We start from the raw sequence: 21,358 nt of genomic DNA on the forward strand, positions 1-21,358 counted from the left end.
TTTTACACAGTTTGAGTAATGAAAAACCTCAACAATAGCTCACACGCTGGAAGTACGCAGTCACTCCTTGCCAAGATAAGCATTACATCTCCATTTGCCATTTATTATTCTTTTAAACTGAACAGAGAAGATTGCTCTTAAGAGATAGTCCAGATACAAATCTCCACTATCCAATTACTTGTGTAATCTCTTTAAACTTTTCAATGAAAGTCTCATACTATCTCTCATAAATCAATCTACATCACTTGCTTTTGTGAAAAATCTTTAACATACATATTAATACTTTGAGATACTATTTTTCCTCCAATTCTACATGATATCCTCAGGTTCCTTTGGGAAATTACTTCATGTATCATTCAAGCTTTTAAAATAAAATGTATCTGCTTGGAGGCTAGACTTCTGACTCTCCTCCTACAAACATCAGTCGTCTAAAACAATTTCCAGAAGGATTGGAAAGCTTAAAAATGGGAGCAGTGTAATTAAATAGGAGCCAAACTTCTAATCTGTTAAAAATGCCATTAAGTGCCTGCATGCATTTCAACGCCCTACAGTATATTAAGTAAAGCAATTAAAACAAATACAAGGAAGATTAACATTTAAAGAGAATGCGTACGAGCACGGACTTGGACCAAACGAGGACAGACTTCCAAACTCCTGACACTCGGTGCAATTCTTTTTTAGCTTATCTGCAAGCGCTCAGCATGGCTAAAGCTCTATTTTAGAGAGCATGTGAAAAGGTTAGGGAAGAAAAAGAGGATCGTGATTATTTGCAGTCCAGCAAAAATCTGTTTTCTGCATTTCAGACTCTGGGGATTCCACAGTAAGTTTAAGAGAAGAAGCTGGAATTTCCTGATCTGGCAGATATAACCTAGGGTGGGGGAAGGAGAATTCTCAAAAGAGCTTTCAAATGTGGGCTTGGAATTTTGCCGGACAGAACAATGATTGATTTAAATCAGCCATAAAAAGAGAGATTTGATCTTCTGTCAAGTCTTTGAAATGGTAGAAGTTAAGAGGAATCATCAGTGCTGCATGCTTGTTTAATGAAAAATCCATTCTTTCACATTTAGTTCTGAACATTTTAATGCGCTTGTGGGATGATCAGTTCATGCTGTTCATGCTTTCAGTTGTCAGTACACTGAGCATCTCTTTTTGTGCTATGCTGTAAAGATCTGAACTTTATAGGCAAAAACATCAAGGAAGAAAAGTAGGGGTTTGCAATAAACTAAAGCAGTTAAATTCCTTCCTAAAGGTGATTTGCATAGCTCTGCACTCACTTTTTCAGGATATGGTAATTTTATCCTCTCTCAACCCCAAATCCTGTGGTCATTAGTTTTTACACTGGTCACATAGTGGAAAAACTCTGCTCTTTATTGAAGTCCGGGCGAAAGGGCCTAGGCTCTGTCCTTTTTGCTGACATCACTGCTTCAGGCCAAAGAGACAAGAAATGTTTCATTTTGCCCATCGCATTTCTTTTCTCCTTCACTTTACTGTTTCCTCTGTGTTAAAGTCACCGTGTTTCTAGCACTTAAATTAACAATAAATGGATTGTAGCAAGGTCTCCAATTTGGTTTACGTAGCTTATATAAATAGCAACATCACTTCAAAGAACTACAGCCTGAGTAAAAGCACAGTTCATTTCTTGACATTACAGGATTTCAGCCTTTATCAGCATTTCTGTGTCAGCACTGTCCAGAAGTGACTTCTGCCTGCAAAAACCTTCATAAAACACGTTTGGTTTTTGGTAGTGACACCTGGCTTTGCTTGACCAGAGCCCACAGAAGAAATGCACGGCCTCGTGCAACAGAGACAGATAGGGTTTGTGAAGAAACAAACAGTTTGTCTTCTTGTTTGTCCAAGTCCGGATTGTTCTTCCTGCTGTCCCTCTGCAACCAGCCGCGGGGAGATAGGCAGGGAAGCAGCAGTGCTTGGTGACCCTCACCGGCAGCCGAAGAATTAGGCCAGTTGATGGAGCATGGTAATCCACCGTGCCAGCTGAAGGAAGCAGGCTGGGGCATTTTTGGATCCTTGCAGCAAGCTTTGAGAAGATGAAGCCTCTCGCTAACCTGACTGGGAAGTTTAACTAATGCCCAAAGGGCCTTTACCGTACCGTCACACGCTATGCTTAGGCCATAACCAAAGGCCTTCACGGGTGGCCCAGGTAACAGTGATGTGTTGTGACTGACCGTGTTCTCGATAAGCCTGGGTAATTGCTGCGGGCCGTGAGGACACAGTCAAAGGGATCCATGTGGTGGGATGTTCCTGTGAAAGTCACTCTAGGCAGAAAGACCACTAAGTCTCTCTGTCAGCTGAGCAGAGCAGGACAGAGTAGGGCCTGCAGAGCATGGTTTGCAGCTGCTGCATACAGAATGAGGCAGAGAAGGGTCAGAAATCCCTCAGCTGAGGTACAGGGGATATCTGCAGCCTGCCATAACAAACCGAACTCCCTGCTAAGACAATACAAGGACTGAAACACCTCAACGCTGACCTTTGTGTCCTTGTTTCCTTCTGTCTTGCTTCCTCCAGCTGCTATAATACCTCAGAAAAAGAAAGCAGAAAGGGGGAAGCAATTTCCAAGGGCAAAGGTAGCACAAAACCCAGCTAGAATCTCGTGAACTCGGTTTTTAGGGATCTGCAGAAGGAAGGCCTGGCTCAGCCTGTCTGCAGGGCCCAAGGAGCCAACCTAACAAGAACTGTACAGAGCAAATCGTGCTCTCCCTGCCAGCCACCAGCAGCCTGAGCTGTGCTGTTAGGCTGCCATGCTCAGCCAGACGGTGGACTTGAGCACAACGAAAAATGTCACTCTCCCCCGCTGCCATCACCCTCACCTCCTTTTATTCATCCCACAGACGGGGTGATATACCTGGGCGGGCTACGGCCCCCTCTTTCCATCACCCTCCTATCTTCTGCTTGTTCGCTGGGGTGATGTCCTGAGTGACTGAAGGAAGGCCGTGCACCAGGAACAGAGGGAACACGGGGCACGGCAGCTGGAAACGGCTGTTGATAAAAATCGGAGAGGAATTTATGGAGATTGAGAACTGTCTCTGGTTAAATATTTCCAGTGATAGGCACACCTCACTGCTATCGAGAGGACAACCATTACGTTTCACAGGAATTTTTACAGCATTGTTTCTTTTTATTCCTCTGTTTGCTTTTCCCCTCCAGAAAAACATTTGCAATGCTCCATTTTCCGACTTGGAGGCTGATTTCCCTGTTGCCTCGGGTTGCAGCCGTGAAGGAAACGGACCTGGGTGTTCAGGTACCTGCCCCGTCCCCTTCATCAGGGGCAGGGAGATGGCTTTTCCACAGCACCAAGGCGCTCTGAGTCCAGCCAGGGACTGGAATCTGATTCTTTCACATTCCAGAGCAGCGCCCTGCCTAACAAGCAATAAAACCTTCCCAGCCTTTCACGCTCCCAAAAGAGCTCCCTGACAAAATTTTCATCAACACAGAAAAATGTAACATTTTATACGGACTTATCAGCACTGCAAGTTTTGTGGAAAAAAAAAAAAAAAAAAAAAAAAGCTGTTTATTCAAAATATTTCAGCTAACTTCAACTGTCACTTTGTCTCGTGACATTCATTTCCTCTCTTTTCTTCTGCCTTTTTAGTGACAGTCCAATGAAACATCCACCTCTGAAAAACATGTAGCACATTACTGCCATACTGATACTTTAATAAAGTATTAAAGCAGCATCGCTTTTGTACACCGCTCTCATGGATGTCACTTGGCGTTCTCCCTGCAACAAATGCATCTTGTATAAATTAAATAGTTTCCAGTCCATCAGCAACTATTAGTAAAATAATCATTCATTACAAAATTTACATCTTCAGGGGAAGAATAATGCAAAATAAACAGCCCGTTTATCATTTTTGAAAGAAGCATCTCTGAATATTTTAGCTCAAAATGACTTTTTTTTTTTTTTTAAGATGAAAAAAATTAAAGAGAATTATTATTCTCCCTAAACTTGCAAGAGTCTATGAAACAAAACTGCAGAAGAAAGAAGATTAGAAAATGCTAGGATCATCAAGAACCCCATGTAATTTAAAGACAACTTCAAGATAGCCCCCAATCAAACCAAATATGCAGCCAGCAGGGCAATTCTTTCAAGTATTCATCCACAGGTAGTAATTTAAAAAACAATCACAGTGGTGAATAAAAGCTGTTATGATCTATGGAGTACAGCAAGGTGCCATTCAGGAGAGTTGTTTTCAATCATCCGTATCTCTCAAAGTGCTTTCTGGAACAAACTTTAAAATGTTGTCCCTTCCAAAGTCACATTTGGAGGAACTGACAAAAATAATAATGAGATGTTTTGAGTACATATACTAGGACTAATTTTAAGATTACACTGCAAATAACATAGGCCTCACACAGGTACCTTTAATAAACCAATCACTAGATGTATATTACATTTTCCCCATCAAATTCTAAAATTCAAGGTACATGCTAACTGCTGGGTGTCAGAGATCTATTTCACTATTACATAGTGCAGAAAGAGTCTTCAAATGAAGAAAGAAAGCTGATTTCTATATTTTTGCTCATGGGACTTATAGCAAGAACAAAATAAGATCTACATTATTTTGCGGATGCTGCTGAAGCAGGTAATGATTCTGTTAATGTCATCGCACGGCAAAGCACCACCAGTAACCTCCCTCTCCCCTCATAATTCCCCCTCCAGTTCAGCACATTTTAGTGTCCTTCTCTTGTAACTCCTTGGTCATCACTGAATTTTGCCATTAAAGGTATGTGTGTTTGGGATTAATGACTTCATAGGAGGAATGGTCCTAGGTGCTTTCCCTGAACTTAACCAGACAGGATCAACACATTACTTCTCTGAAACAAAGATTTTTTTCCAAAATATCACGTTTAGTTAATTTGATGATCTCCCCCAATAAAGCCACATTCTGCCCAGTCAATAATGCAAAAAAGGCAAGTTATAAACCCCTGAAATACTTGTTTTAACACTTACAGGTCTCTCTTCCACAGAATACAAATAGGGACAGGAAATAATGGCTTCAGGAGGTTCTAAAGATTTTGTTTTTTTTTTATTTAAAGGAAAAATACTTAACTCTTCTACATTTGTCATCAAGGCTTATTTTTCTTGCCAAAATTTTGCCTGGAAAAAAACAAAGTTTTGATGATTTTCACATATTCTGAGCAAATGGGCCAGCCAGGTCCTGAATGCAGATCAACAACCTCCCATAGCACAGCATTTTACATCACTGTAAGCAGTGCTAGCAAGTGAGGCCGAACAACACAACAAGCAAGCAACATGAACAAGACCCCAAAAGCTTAATGCACATCACCATAATAATTTGCTTTGCTATGAGCAATTCACCTTCTAGACTGTAGTATCAGTAAATGAGCTAACACAGCAGTCTAACTAAGAGACATTCCTTTACGAACCTCAAACTTTAGTTCTCTGAAGTCTTTCTCTGAAAGAGGAGATAGAAAAACAGAGGGGGCCAAAAAAACAACAATAAAAAACAGTAAAGAACATCTGAAGCGCAGAAACTCGAAGAAATCACGTTTAATGCCTAAGTTCCTGTTGTATTATGCCTTACTTAGTATAGTAGTGAACCATTGACTGCGTGAGCCTGACTAAAGAGCACGCAGTGTTTGTGTGTTTTGCTGCATCCCATAATTTCCCTAGTCAGTTGAACAGTATTTCAGGAATGTCCCGCAGAGGTCTCAGATGATTATTCACATCCATAGCGTTCTCCCATTTACCAGAATGATTGTAAATACTTTAACAGTTCGTTTCAAACACTGCAATACACGGGACATGACAGAAGGAAGGTCTTTGCTCCTTGTCAGACTACCCTGCATTGCATGCTCTTATGAACAATTATTTACTACTTGATGTCTCAGAAAGAAGTATTTTAAATATTTAATGCTCCCATTCCAAGTGATCCTTCTTCATGCTGTAACTCACTGAAGCACCACCTCAGCCTGCCACTTCTGTACAAAACAAAGCTGACAACTGCAAAAGAACGTGGGAAATAGGAAACACTTCAGCCAACCTCCTCCTGTACAGGAACCATTAGGTACTGTAACACAGCGGTAGCTGGAGCTTCTCTTCAGGTCTGCATTCCAAGCCGGTATGTTAAAGGGAACGCTACTCTTTACTTCAGAGGGAAAAATTCAAACCAGACCTTGGGAGGCTGCAGCATCCCAGCAGCATTCTGTTTTCCCTCTTTCACTCCAACACTATGGACATTCCAATTCCAGTTTTGGCAGTTTATCGCTGCGCTCTCTGGAATTTAGTACTGAATAGTTTCGTGCCTTAAACTCCTATCATAGCTTATTTTGCAAATCTCTCTTGGAGAGAAGGCCACAGCACTCCAAATTAGAATCTCTCACCACTCTTCAGTTGTGTCCAAACTGAAGAAAACAAAACAAAACAAAACAGAGAAGAGGGGGAAGCAAATGCAAATCTCTACACCCTGTACTAAATGTCTCAAGCAACAACAATAAAAACCAAAACAAAATGCCATTTGGGTCAGACCCTGCAGACAGTAAAACTCTCCATTACAGGAAATGTGAGAAAAATTAATCAATGACAAAAAAAATAATAAAATATATACGTAATGTTTGCAAGGTCATGCTTGAAAATTTATCATAAATGGCATAATGTGTTAAGACAGCCACTGATAGGAAGAGCTAAAAAGGACTTGATTTTTTTCCCTTTGTTAAGGTGAATACACACCATATAGGTCTTGGGAATATGGGATCAGCTTGGATGGAACTGAGTGGGCTTTGGCATGCCCAGCTATACATCCCCCAGGAGTGCAAAAAAGCATAATTAAGCCCCATACAGCTCTCAAGGCAGAACTATGACCTAACTTTTTTTTTTTTTTTTTCCCCCCAAAGTTACAACAACAAGCGACAAATTAGGAAGGGAAGCTATGTGTTAACACATTCCCATCCAGCCATCACATCCTAAAGAAATAGGCTACTAAGCTCCTAAGCTTCTGAAAGCTCACAAGTATCTCATAGGATGTTTGCCATACCTCTTAAAAAATAATAATAATAAAAATATATGTATTTGATATTGCATTAGTCAGCGTTTCACCAAGGAAGCACAAATACAAAACAATAATACCTGAAACTAGACATTCACTGTTAACTAAAGGCAGCCAAAACATTAGAAAATTGAACTCAAACTCCAATTAACAACACATATTTGACAAGAGAAGTAGAAGTGCACCTGAGTGACAGACTACATAGGAAAAAGAGACGTCATTTAGTTCATGAAGAAGGTTTATATCATGTGCATGTCAGACAAAAACGCAGAAGACAACATAGTTGAAAGGAGCTTTATAAGCAATTGTAACCACAGAGTACATCAGAGGAGCAAAGTGCATTACATTCTATGACATGTCCCACTTCCCCACTGCCCTCCCAAAACAAACAAAACCAAAACATTCCCTCCCTTGTTTGGCTCACAACTACTCCAGCCTTACTGCACTACAAACCCTGCTCCCTGCCTGTGGTCCCCACTGGGTCTTCGTGGAGCAGAAGGCAAAATCTCTGCTCAGGCTCCACACTGATAAGGCTACAGTGAGGACAGCAGCACCCACCTGGATGTCCTATGCAGCCAGACTGGCTCCTGAAACTGAATCAAATCACAGGACAGGAACTGTAACCATTTGTTCAATAACTGCATTTTACAAAGTAGTTTTAAAATCAGGATTACATCTTTCGCTGATGCACAGTAACTGTTTATTAACCAGCTGAAGCTTTGCACGTGGTTACTTCTAACAGGAATTAGCTTTCACAGAGACATTTTGTTAACACCAGTGAAAAGGCAGAAAGTTTTAAGTCTTCCTAAATGTTTTCAGCTTAATCAAGTAAATGTAAATTAAGAATGAAAGGACAAGACTTTGAGTAAGAGTAATTACTCTTCCTTGGTCAGATTATTAGGCCATGAGACAGATGCTTCTGGACAAGACCACAGTTTAACAGCTGACAACATTAAACAAAGGAAAAATCCCACCCCGTTGTTTCCTCATTAAGAGGAAATAAATTTCTTTCCCTGACAATGTTTCTGCAATCTACCACAGGCAGCAAGAGAGGTTACAAAGCCTGCATTTTCAGCTGAAGTGGGCCATGCCTCCTCCTCCAGAACCACTACAGAAACATCCAGAGCATCCTCCAACGTGTGATCAAAACAGACACTGCCACGTAGCGATATGGCAAAGGGTACCTGTGCTGTAGGCAAGTCCCCTTCCTTGACAAGATGCTACCAGGACATACACCTGCCACGTAGCTAAAAGACAGGCGCTGTTCGTCATACAAGGGCCATGCAGCACCATGGGCTTGTGCTCAATCTGCAAAACACCAAAAGTTCACCTGCCATCTGCCTGGCGATACCTGCAGCCTTGTCACACATTCTCAGCTATACGAGGCAAGCTCTGAAGAGCGAAGGGCACGGCACTGAATCAGAGCAATAATTCTTCACCAGCCAGATCCGCAGGCCATAAAATAGATAAGCTTATCTGGGCAAGACTACAGTTTCACACTTGAATGTACTTTAAAAAGAAACAATAGGTGTGTAAAGTACTCTTCATCATTAACAGCATGAGAAAGTTGCTAACACAAATAGAACGTCCTAGAAGGATTTAGCTGAAAATACAGATCCTTCTCGATCTTTTTCCCTATACTGAAAGCAAAAGCAAGACTGGTATTTCTAGACATTGAAATCCTGATTATAAGAACAAACAGTTTACTATGGAAAGCATTCCAGTATAGCTTTTTTTTATTTTTTCAAATAAAGACTGAAGTTTGATTTAATGAGTTGAGAAAAATAGTACAGATACACCAAAATATGTCCAACCTGCGGTACTTTATAGCATGAATCAAGAGCAGACAGACTTTGTTTGCTGTCCCAAGACAATACATGTCTTTACATATCCAAACAGTTACTTTGAATACAATATGCATTCAGAGTTGATGAGATAAAGTTGCCTTTCTTCAAGTACAAACAGTATTCAAGTTCAAAGGATAGCATCTGATCTTGTTCTATGAGATGCAAATGATTGTTTCAGTTGACAGAATACATTCATATCACTGACATACTGCCTTGGCCCAGAAGTCGTAAACAATTTAAAAAAATTCCAAAAGGAAATTAGCCTTAAAAATGTACATTTTAAGAAAATAAGATAAAAAGAAACCAACTTCTCATTGTCTTTTTAAAAACACAAGAGTCAGAGACAGACTTCACTGGGTAGGAACTTCAGTTTAAAACCAGTGGTTTTAATCAGAAAACACCACTGAGAAGAGTATTCAGCAAAGCTCTAAATGTGCTATTTCAAAACAGAATAGAACAAAAATCCCACATCCACAAAGCAAAACCATGTAGTAAGTAACTCAAGTAACAGATGGGAGAAGATAACTTCTACATCACTCTCCTTTCCAGCCACTGGCTGCTCCTTCCAAATGAGGGGCAAGTCAATTTGTCCATACAGACAAACAGCTCCAGTATGCTTCACCCAATAAAACACTCAAAAGCTTTGAGTTACATTGTCATTCTTCTTGCCTAATTTTACTGCAAACCAATGTCTGCAGGGTGTGATACTTTGCAGCAGAGCTTATAACGTGTTGTATGAAAAATGAGAAAAAAATACTCCAAAATCAAAGAATTTCTAATCTGCTTCATAGACAATGGAAATCAGCCATCCCCTCTTGTTCCCAGCTCTGGACTCGTCTCCTCCCTCTCAGCAGCATTGGTATACATTCAATGACACAAGTCGATTCTGCTGGAAAATAATCCTATAAAACTTGTTTGAGCCAAATCGCCTCCTGGTAATTATTGTTTGCCTCCTAGATCACTACTCAGTGTCAGGAGAGGGATGGGTAAACAGGACCGTGACAATCCAGACAGAAGGATGCATTACCCCTCTACAAACCTCTTCTACTTGCCTGCAGGTTGTGGTAATAAGAATTTATATGTCCCGGCGTAATAGTTTGGGAATCTCAGCATTGTTTTTATTTGTATCTTTCTGAAAATGTGTCACCATGTAAATATTGCCATATGCTGGTCCATTTTCAACATCTTCCATTATTTCCATTAGTATTCTTCTGATTTCTAGTCATCTGAGTGACACAAAAATTATAAAAACTCAAATATCTGTAACATTTTTTAGACTAAAAAGAATGCCAAGAACAACAACATATTTCACAAAATTCAACTTGTCTATCCATTATAAACATTAGTAAGTGAAAGCAGGGAATCCTCTAAGCTTATTCTTCCTAATAATCTTAATAACACGTCCAAGTATTGAATTTTAACCAAAGAGTTGAACAGAAGTTATGTAGCTAGAAAAAGACAAGAACTAACAAAAACTGTACAAATCCTTAAAGTTGTAAATAACTTGTCCTATTTGATCTCTATTGACACTTCTCCATACAATGAAAACTTCTTTCTCAGCCATTACTTCAAAGTAAAGCCAGTTTCCTTTTCCTGAAAGTGTCAGGTAATTCCGAAGGGTTCCTTTTTTTAGTTGTAGTAGGAAAACATCTCTAGCAAACAGCTCTGCTCCATTTGAGAAAAGGTGTATTTTCCTTCTTGCATACAATTTCTCATTGAGCATGGCTTACATTGCGCGTGAGAACTACAGTAATGCTATCCTGCAAGTCAAGATAGGTTTTAATCAACATAGCTCCGGTAGGTAAGCACTACAGACACAGGTCTGGATAAACCACAGTCTAGACCACTTGCCCCATTTTACGTAACAGGTCACAGTCCTTGGCTTTAGCAGTGGTACTTACTTTGCACACATAAGCAAATAGCCTGCATTTCCTGACTTGTTAACTTTACATGCTCCAAGATGAAAGATACAGAGCAGCCCTATCACTCCCAGAGAAATAAAGAATAAAAGCGTTATCTGAGATTTACGCAGCCATTTTCACTAATGCTAAAACCAACAACACATATCCTCAAGCAAATGACAGACTGGTTAAAAAACCCACAGACACAATCACTATGTATTTTAACACTGTCTGATGCTATCACAGCTATATTAGCGCTGTAATACTGGAATGCTACTTTACACCGGATAAACAAATGAAGGTGTCAGAAGTTCAGACACAGCTAGTCTCTCATTGCGAGTTCAGTACTTGCATCGCAGGTTTTATTTTGAATAAATATGCAATTAAATAAAAGCAGTTCCCAACCTGTCACTGAAACCAGAATAAGATACCAGACAGTTTCACAGGGAATATGCACATTCCTGAACAGACAAGCAGACACGAACAAATTATGAATTATGTGGAGTGAGGATAAAGAACAAACAGTAAAGATGCTACAGGCTGAAACAAGGCAGGAAAAGATACTGGGAAACACAGCTGGGGAAAAAAAAAAGTAATAGTTCTATCTTACTACACAGTTATTGCAAGTTGTACACTTCAGTGTGTCATCAAATGGTCCTCTGCTGATTTTCCAGAACAGACAGGTGACTATTTCATATTAAGATTATTATTTCCTAAGGTACGGTGAGGCAATCACTCAACAGCTCAATGCCACCAAAAAGCGAAGGCCTCACACTATCCTCCACTGCTAGCAACAAGGGAGAAGCAAGGGGAAATAGAAAGGGAATGGGAAAGTGAATCTTTCAGGGACAGTTTGCCATTAAATTCATTCTTTGCAATCAGGACCCTGAAGAAAGGATTTATCAGGTCATTGCTCCAGTTGTACCTTAAACCTGCAATGTGAAAATTTGCACTTAAAAGAGAATTAAGAACCATCCCTTTCAAAATGTAATGACTAACGCTTCAATTTAACATCATAATTCTTCAAAGGACAGGTGAATCATCCTCCTATTTTTGTCCCAATTTTGTGGGCACCACCACCACTACAGCTCCTGGGGCAGGGGGGAGACGTGCCAGAAGTTGTTTCTTACCTACAGTCACCAGTGTCCCACAGAACTGTGCCTGCCTAGCACCTCTGACACAGAACACCTCAGAAAGTAAGTTATTCTACTTATTGTCCCAACACAGCTTATGTCTGTACAAAAAGAACTGATCCAAACGTATTCTTCGACCTCTAATGGTACATCTCCATCATGCTATTCCCTTTCCCACTTCCTGTTTCTGATGCTACCCTTAACTTCTATCAACACAGTAAGGTAGAAGTATGGCACAGTATATGCCCCATTCCTCTAACTTTCCACCTGAAATGGCTTTAAGTCTCCTACCAAGCACTCCTGAGCCACTATAGTGTCCAGGAAGGAGACAAGATGACAGCCTTCCTGCTCAAGTAGCTTCAGCCTCTGTATCTTTCCTTCTCAGGGATTCTGATGTTCACAGGACAAGAGAAAGCAAGTTCCAGTAAAAAAAGAAAGAAAAATGTGCCCTTCTTTTCTGAGGGAAAAAGGCATGCAAAGTTTAACTGTCACCAACTAATAAAGTGCTAATTCGGACAGACAAATCTCACACAAATTACAGAAATCCATGGTAGAAGTTGTAGTGCCTTCAACTCCCCAAAAGATGAAAGCACCAATGGAAACCGCATTACCTTCTTATGTCAGCACTATGAAAATTCTTCCACAATTTCTGAGTAGAGAAGCTCTCTGGTTTCTGCATATCCTATGTTTCTCAAGCACTTGTTGTTTATGTAGTTATGCCTAAAATTCATTTTAGGTAAGCTATTAATAAAGAATATATATATAAAGTCGGTGATGCTGAGTAGTGGAGCATGGACCATTTATTATGCAGAAACCAGGAGACAAGAAGCCCTGCATTCCTGATGAGAAACACAAACATCATCCAACTGCTGAAGATTTGAGGTTACTGAGATTCCTGTCTCCTATTCTGTTTCTCTTTGGTGCTCTACTCTGTTGGTTCCACCTTGGACTGTAAGAAATATGAGGCCCACTTAAAATGTGCCACATGATGGAAAAAAATGTAGTTTTCCTTTCTAAATTTCTGTCTCAACTGCAAGGCCTTCTTAATTGCCTATCAGAAAACAAACAAAAGGAAACAATGAAAAAAACAAAGAAAGAAAGAAACAAACAAACAAAAAAAACACATTATTTTAGCATCCTAGAAACTTGCAAGAGTTTCAAGGGAACTTCAAAGAGAGTATAAATTCCTCTAGCCCTTTTACACCTTTTCCTCTGGCTCACTTTCTCCAGTCCATAGCTGTCTGTTCCTAAATTTATCAAGTAACAGCATGATACAATTGATATTTTTGGCTATTTCCCTTTCTACAATAAATCTTTTTCAGAGGAACTGATAAGATCAGTGAGATCTCAGTTTGCTATAGCTTGGAGGAGTCAGAAGAAATAACACCCATATATTTAGCCAGTGAAAATGTTACTACAACTCCCATGTTCTTGTCATTACATCTTCTCCTCCTCGCACTTCCATCTCAGAGTGCCTTCTCACTTGGGTCACCAGTCTTCAGAACAAACCAATATGATAACCTAAGTGTTCAGAGAGAGAAATCACTGTTGAACAGCACAAAAGAAAACAAAAGAATCTAAAGAACAGAGCAATTCAAATAACTTTCACAGCACTCCCTGAAATACACAAGCCAAGTCACTCTTGCCCTTGCTAGTGTGAGCTTCTCTAATGTCAATGGGTTTACTCAGATAAATGAAGTGGGCAAAACTGAAAACTAAGCCACAAGCATGAAGCTGATGTGAGATTTTCTTCACAGCTGTACACAAAGTTATCATTATTGTCAACAAACCTGCACCACATAAGCAGTAACAGTTACATGTACTATCAGAACATCTAGAAAAGTGAGTGAAACAAGTACTGGCACGTTTAGGAAACAAACAAACCCCACAAAATTTTCCAAGAAGCCTAGGAATATGTTATTTTCAACTGTCAGGTTATTTCTAGACATGAGTATTTTATACCAGTAACAAGGACTCCTAGTTGTGCCCAAACACACCCGACGACCCACAGACATACAGCTGTCGTCTCACAGTGCTTGTCTCCACTATTTGCATCTTCTCAATCAAAGAGGTTAAAAAATTATTTTAAAATTTCAAGTGTCACTTTTCTATGTAAAAATATCCAGAGAATGCTGTACAATAAAAGCAGAAGAAAAATGGTCCATAAAAACATACATATTCCACACTTGCTTTACCAGTAAAAGATTTTAGGAGCCTGTGTACTGTAATATTCCACAAGTACATTATGAAAACTTTATGAAAAACTCCATCAGAAAAAAAACAAAAGTTGAAAACAAAGTCTGCAAGTATCATCAAATGAGGTAATGTGTTTCTAGTCTTCCTGTAGAATCCATAGTCTTCATTTTGACTATTTCAGGTAAGTTAGACACAGCATAATTCCAGATTTTACTGCAATAACAAACTTGGAAGATCACTTTCCAGTTTTTCTGACAGGAAGCCCTCATTTTGTCCTACATGGTTTCAGAACATACATTCTCCAAATACCTGGAAAATACAATGCAATCTCAAACAAAGTCATCACGAGACTTTCAAACAATTCAATTTCAAACGCTTTTCCAAACCAGGTCACCAATACAAACAGATTGTAAATACAGATATTGTAAATACAAGCAGTGTAAACTGCAGATTAAATGGGCTTGTCAGGCTCCTGTGCAGGCAATTCAGCTTCACAGTTGAGCCATGTATACTAAATTGTAGATTTGCTCAAGCACTGAGCACAAAATCTCTCTTTCTGTTTGTGGTGTTTGGAAATAATTGTTAACCCTTGTCAGTCACGCAAAACACTTTCTGAACAAGGTCTTTTACTTCCTTAGTTCTCATTACAGGCTATCAGGTCTCAGGACTTGATTTCCCTTTCGCCTGTAATCAACGTATTAATGAAACACTATTTATCCTATACCTGTAAGATGGCAAACAGACAATTGTTACTCACTGAACTGCACAGTCTGTTAAGTGAAGACTCAAGTGTTACCACCAAATATTACCACCAATGTTACCACCAAATATTGAAGGCTACAGAACGTGTAAAAAGTAAATAAACTGATATACTCATGAGGCAGTATTATAATGAGTAGACTCGAATTTTCTTTTTGCTTTACCTCAGTTATACCACCTTTTAATCTGCTTCGCAAACACAGAAGTCTAAAAACGAAACTTTAAATATGTTATTTCTAGAAACAGTAAAAACAGGACTTATTGTCTGCAGTGAAAAAATAAACTCAGTGACCCCAAAAGGCCTGTTTATTACAGGTGTAATAAAACCCACTGTCCTGTATACTTTACCAGCTCACTAATATTTACAAGGTATTTAAACTCCCTTACACTTTAAAACACGTTAAGCATTATGTTTGCCATTACTGGAATTTGCTGTTATACCGAGTACAACAAGCAGCAGGCCTGACACAGCAGAGGATGCTTGTCAAAGCCTCCCTTTGCAGCTCACGGGCCGCAAACTTTGTCACAAGGGCCTTTTCTAATTCCACCAGCGAAATACAAAGCCGGGCCTTCATTTATAATTCAGCACAGCTTGTCCCATAAATTTATAATGCCTTTTAGAAGGTTTTGATAACTGGCACACAGTGTTGTATTTTGTATGTAGTTATATGTATAGGTTATGTGTGATAGGGAATACACGTGATTTCGTCATATAGGCAAAGTTTGGGTTTTTAAGAACTTTTCGGGACCACTTTGGCCACAGTGCATGGGTTTACCACAGGTACCGGGGGCGCCCAGCCTCACCCTGTTAACAGGCAGCCACTTGTGGAGCCTGAAGCCCCCCCGTAGAGGCAGGAGCCAGCCCCAGCCGAAAGCCCTGCCCCACCGACTCATGTGCTCGCAGCGTGCAGACTGCCCGCCCGGCTCACGCCGCGTTTTAGGGCAGCTTTTGCCGATTTTAGCGCTGAGAGCAGCCAAGGGGGGCTGAGAGGAACGAGCCTTGCCGAGGCCTAGCGGACACACGAGGCCTCGGGCAGCCCGGGCTCCCCCCCCGGGAGCAGCGGAGACCTCCTCGGGCGGGACAGAACCGGGACCGGGGACGGCACCGGGACACCGGAGGGGGCAGCGCCCGGGGGGCGGCCCCACAGCCGCCGCCGCGCTGGGGGCGGCGGGGGAAGGAAGGATGGCGACCGGGCAGCGCCTCGGGCTGGGGAGGGAGCCGCCAAGTTTTGTACCTGTCGGGAAGCCCGGCTGCTTTCCGCGCCCGGGGCCACCTTTTGTCCCCGGGCCCCCGCCACCCAGGCATCCAGGCAGAGTTTCCCCAAACTCCAGCGACCCCGCTTGCCTCCGGAAAGAGTTGTGCTGTGCCCCGGCCCCCCCGGTCCGTAAAAGCCTGACAACACCAAGGCACCGAGGGGCTCGCACACAGCGTGCCGATGGGGAGGAGGAGGAGGAGGAGGAGGAGGAGGAGGAGGAGGAAGGCACAGGGGGGTGCTCCCAGCCCGTGCCCCCCGGCCTCGCACCCACCTGTCCCTGGGGTCGATCCAGCTGGTCTGCTTGGTGTTGTGGTCGATGTAGAAGACTTTGCCGTCGTAATCCCTCGCCTCCTCCCAGCCATCGGGTAAGGGGAGCTGCCCATTCCCCGCTTTCCTAGGCATGGTCGGCGGGCGGGGGTAGCTGCTCCATAGGGACGGAAAGAAAGAAGGGAAGCGGGAAAAGCCCCCGCCCGGGCCGGGGAGGCCGGGGGACGCGCTGGGGGGAGCCCGGCGAAGCCTGGTGGGCCGCCGGCTCTCAGTCCACCATGTCGGGGCGGGCGGCAGCCCGGGTCAGGCTTCCCGGCGGAGCCCAGCTGCCGTCTGGGCGCGGGTGCGGGGAGCCCGGCTGAGCCCCGGGCGGCCGCGGCCGCCGCTCATTAGCATGAGATTAGCATCCCTCTCATCTGCATGCACATTCCTCCCGCCGCATTCCTCGCGGTTAACCCTGACGGCGCTGCCCGCCGAGACCGCGCCGGGCCCCGAGCGGGGCGGGACGAGGAGCGAGGCAGGAAAATGCCCGGCGTGGGGCAGGGGCAGGGGACGGGCGAGGCGGAGAGGGAGGCCCCGCGGCTCCCCAGCGGGCCGGCTTCCCGCACCGCTCCGCCGCCCCGAGCCCTCTGCCCCCCGGCTGCCCCAAGCCCTTTGTCTGAGGGCCGGGGGCCGGCCCCGCGTCTGGGGCTGGCCCCGGGGGCTGTCCCGGCCCCGCAGGGCACGTCTGGGGGCAGCCTCGCCCGTACCTCGCTGCCCCGGGTCGTGGCCGCCCCCACGGAGCTCCCCTCGCCCTCCCGTCGGGGTTGGCGAGAGGTGCTGAGCCTCACGAGCTGGGCTTCGCAGCCCTGGGGGGCGTTCAGGTGGGCTCGCTCTGAGCCGTGCCAAGGCTCAAGGGTTGAGGAGAGGACGCTGACGCTTAAAATACCTAAGGTTTTCTTTTTCATTTCAGTTTTCAACTTTTCCCCTTTAATCCAAACTTTTCTTTCTTTTTAAACAGAGACACCAGCAGAGAATATCTATGTACTGTGTGCACAGAGCCATCCTGGCCTGCAAAGCAGCCGCCTATGTTGCATTAAGTATAGAAAGCAGGTGTGAGTTACTCTATGTTTATCTCATGTTTGCCACAGGAGAAGAGCATGTGAGGCTAGTTACCATGGCTCAGCTGATAGAAGGTAACTTAATGAGCTCTATTCATTTGCATGTGTATCTGATTCCTGAGATTTGGTACCACAAGTGGAACACCAGTGGTAGAGTATGGCTGTAGTTTAGCGTCCGGGAGTCCTAGGTAACCCAAGTTTTTTTTCTATTTTCCAGAATATGTTGTCTCTTTCCACCTAGCTGTTACTGGATTAAACAAAATTTTCCTGGGAGAGAGGGGTCTGGAATCCAGATCTGTCTTCTCGTTTCCTTCTTTCTTAAATCTGCTTGCCTACTCTATTATAGCTCCGTTTAGCACTCAGCTTTATGAATTATTCTTCTGATACAAATTATACTTATTAAGAACCAGACTTGTCCGCTGCCTAACAGGGTTTTGGATTCCACTTCAGTGGCCAGATACCTAACCATTAGGCGTTGCAGGAACTAATTTGCAAGCATCTAAGTCCCATTGTTGGTTCTGCTCCCAAATAGAAAAAAAAATACCATTAAGATATGACTTTAATTTAGCTAATTACCAATCTGGTAAAGACCTATGTAATTTTAGTCATTCTAATTATTTTATTCTGTAATACTAATCTGCGCTTCTATCTCTGCAAATGGCTTCTATGCTTCCCAAAAAACACGTGTTTGTTAAGCCCCAGACTATCTTAAAGTTTTTATTTTCACGTTGGCTGAATTAAGGTGATGTGCAATGAAAGTACATACTCAATATAAGGCCCTGGTGATTAACAGTGGAGAAAAACTGAGCTGTCCTAACCTCTGGATCTCTGTCAGAGTTCAGCTACAGAAAGTAACAGGATCATTGCCTATTAAAGTAACAGACTCATTCATTTTCATTGAGAGTATTAAGTTTCAGTCAGCTGATTGGTTCATAAAGTCCAGTCTTTTTTTCCATCAGTGTAAAGAAGCACTTTTACTATCCATTGACGTTTGTGTCTCTTCCAATAGCCTAATTTTATAAACTTGCTTTTAGGTGACATCCTGCAGTGAGAAAGTACATGTAGCAATTATGGGACAGGATAAGCAGGATTTCTTTTTCCATTTTAAAGCTTAGTTTGCTTTATCAATGAGGTTTCTTGTTATGTAAGCTGAAAAAAGCTACAGAGGATATTCTTTTCTCTGAACCTAGCTGCCAGTTACTTATCTTTGGCATTAATAAGAGGCTTTTATAATGGTACAGCCTTTTTCATTCTGAAAAAGGAGGCCTGTTATACAGCAACATTCCTATATTCCTACCCTCTAAACAATCCACACAAAAAAGCACATGCAGTTAGAAAATTTGTAGTATCAAGCCAAAACTGAACTGTCATTTCCCCCAAAGTTAATTATGACATCTGAAGTAGTAACTAATCCCTATTCTATGTCACCACCACAGCAGTCCAAACCACATCTGTTTTTTTTATTGGTCAGTTGAGATCCACATGGTTGTTGAGCTGATTTCTAACTGTCCTTGAAGTAAAACCTCTCATCAGAAAACATCAACACTTTCATTTGTACAAACAGGTAGAAATGGTACTTCTTAATTTTTGTGAATAAATGTATTAAGACCACTGCATACTTGTCTACGCTTGTGGGTGCATATACAGATGTGCTTACACTTAAATGCAAACTGTTACATGGTGAGTGTTAGGCGTTCTCTGTCCCCCCTCCACTTTCTGTTGTTGGAGTACCTCATCATATTTGCAGTTAGGAGTCCACAGTCCAGGATATCAATTTAGAACTACTTAGAAATTACAATAGTTGAAGTCATACTGACAAAAAGTAGGTAATATTTGTGTAAATAAATGCCAGACCTTTATTGTTACCATAACATTTAGAAGAACATTTAGCTTTTTAAATGTCTGATTTTGTTGTAGGTAACAGATACAAACTATCATCCTGTTTCCTGCTTTTTTTTTTTTTTTTTTTTTTTTTCAATTTGAAGTGGTGGAAAATAGTTTCTTCCACTATCCTTCAATATTCTTTCTTATATTTAATATAAGAAGGTAGAAGAAAGTTCATAATGACCCTTTTTAGCCTAAAATATGCTATAAATTTTAACTAAAAGTAGATTTGCAAGTATACCTCTTACATTTCAACTGATAACCTTCCTAGCATGTTGTGCTGACATTGTCAGCTGACAGCATACCACAGATTGTTTGGCTTAATTGCATAAGACAGAATAGTTCAGAAGATGTAAGCATGCTTTATTCAAAACAGAAGGGTGCATATGTAGGAGTTGTCTGAAAGCACGGAGTAATGTAGCTTTGGCATGACTTAAGTATTTATTTGTAAATATGATTAATAACAAGATAGGCTCAATGAAAAGGAGCTAATTGTTCCTCTGTTTTGCTTTGTGCATGCATGTTGAACTTCTTCAGACCTGTTAACATTAAAAGTAGTACATAGTTAAGGGACTGAGTTAAAGGGAATTAGATTTGTAACCACTTTGTGTCCTTTCTACTTCACTCTTGTCAGCTAGAAGGAGAAAAAATGAAAACTTGGAACACAAGAACAGAGGTTGCTGAACCCAGAAAGGGGTAAATAGTTGTGCCCCTGTCATGTAACAAGAAGCATTCCCTACTCCAGTCTGTACTAGCGTAGTTAATCTCCTGCTGTTCCCTGCTTACTTCTTGATTCACGGTAAAGCTGTTTCTGGGACTAACTGTGACTATAAAAAAAAAGGCATGTTAGTACCCTATCCCTCTATAACAAAAGACTCCCTTAACTTGATGATTCTCCAAACTGATGTCCCTGAAGAAATTTACAGCTGTTACAGCCCTAACTCATACTATCCATAAATGGCTCTGAATCAAGAGCCACAGCTGTCTCCCTGAAAATCTACATAGTTCAGTCTCTGCTGCTTTCAAACAGAATTTGAATGCAGAATGAATTATGAAATATGCTGACAGAATTAATCTCTGAAAACATATGACAAAAATGTTTGAATATATATGTATTAGTTATGTTGCTATTTTTTTAGACACTTAAACACTGTACAAACCAATTTGGACAGCCAATCTGACTTCCTTGACATATAGCTATCATAAAATTGTTAAAAAAAAAAAAAAGGTCAATATTTTCAGCATTATAAATACTGACTTATTTATTTATAAGCACAGTGATTTTTATCTAAGATGGCTACATCTTCAAAAACAAAACAAAAACTACCACCAAAAAAAAAAGGAAAGAAAAAACCCAACAACTAAGACTCCTTTGTGCCAGAAGATTTTTATTTTTAATAATGGTTTTAAAAGTCCTGTAAAGCAAAACAGGGTACATGGTGGAGGGAGGAAAGGCGGAGGAATGCTACTTTTACTATTGTCAGCTTCTTATGCATGGATACAGCTGAGAGTAAAAGATCTTTGAATAATATTGTTTCTAGTTGAACTTATGATGAAACTCTGCAGAAGCAGTGGAGCCAGTGAACAGCTTTGATAATGCTTATGCTCATTCAGTTTTTCTCTTTACTCCAAAGCTTGCTCTTTCCCCTGATTTTCAATTGGACCACTTGCTGCTAAAATAGGATGTCCTACAAAGACTTTCCAGAGTATTACTGAAAAAGCCCATACAGGGTTCTTCAAATTAATATATACATATGTATATATGTTCATCATATATTTATACATGTGAGCTTTTTCAAAACTTTGGCCTTCTTCTTGCTTTCAGGTAGACGTAGAAGAAAATCACAAGAAATTACACATTTTGAGTCCTTGAAGGCATAGTTCTAATCCCATACATCTGAAAATAAGTGCACAGAAGAATTTTAACTGATTGTTAGTCAGATTAAAAGTTTAGGGTAGGTACAGTAGAAATTATGTGGTAATAGGATTG

At 41.4% G+C, this 21,358-nt stretch overlaps 1 protein-coding gene across 3 annotated transcripts in view; it reads right to left on the reverse strand.

Annotated features, from left to right (window-relative positions):
* The window catches only part of WWC2 (WW and C2 domain containing 2), a 99,112-nt gene extending 82,157 nt beyond the window's left edge, over positions 1 to 16,955 (reverse strand). For 2 of the 3 annotated variants that reach the window (XR_014317443.1, XR_014317444.1), the window contains exon 1: positions 16,389 to 16,955. Coding sequence is in view for 1 of the 3 variants with exons in the window: in XM_082759676.1 (XP_082615802.1) it covers positions 16,389 to 16,519 (131 nt within the window). In the remaining 2 variants the exon portion in view is untranslated. The remainder of the gene's footprint in view (positions 1 to 16,388) is intronic. The other variant, XM_082759676.1, reaches the window with a different exon arrangement.
* Positions 16,956 to 21,358: the final 4,403 nt, after the last annotated feature.

This window comes from Aythya marila (genome assembly GCF_965140915.1).
Source record: "Aythya marila genome assembly, chromosome: 4".
Taxonomy (NCBI): Eukaryota; Metazoa; Chordata; class Aves; order Anseriformes; family Anatidae; genus Aythya; species Aythya marila.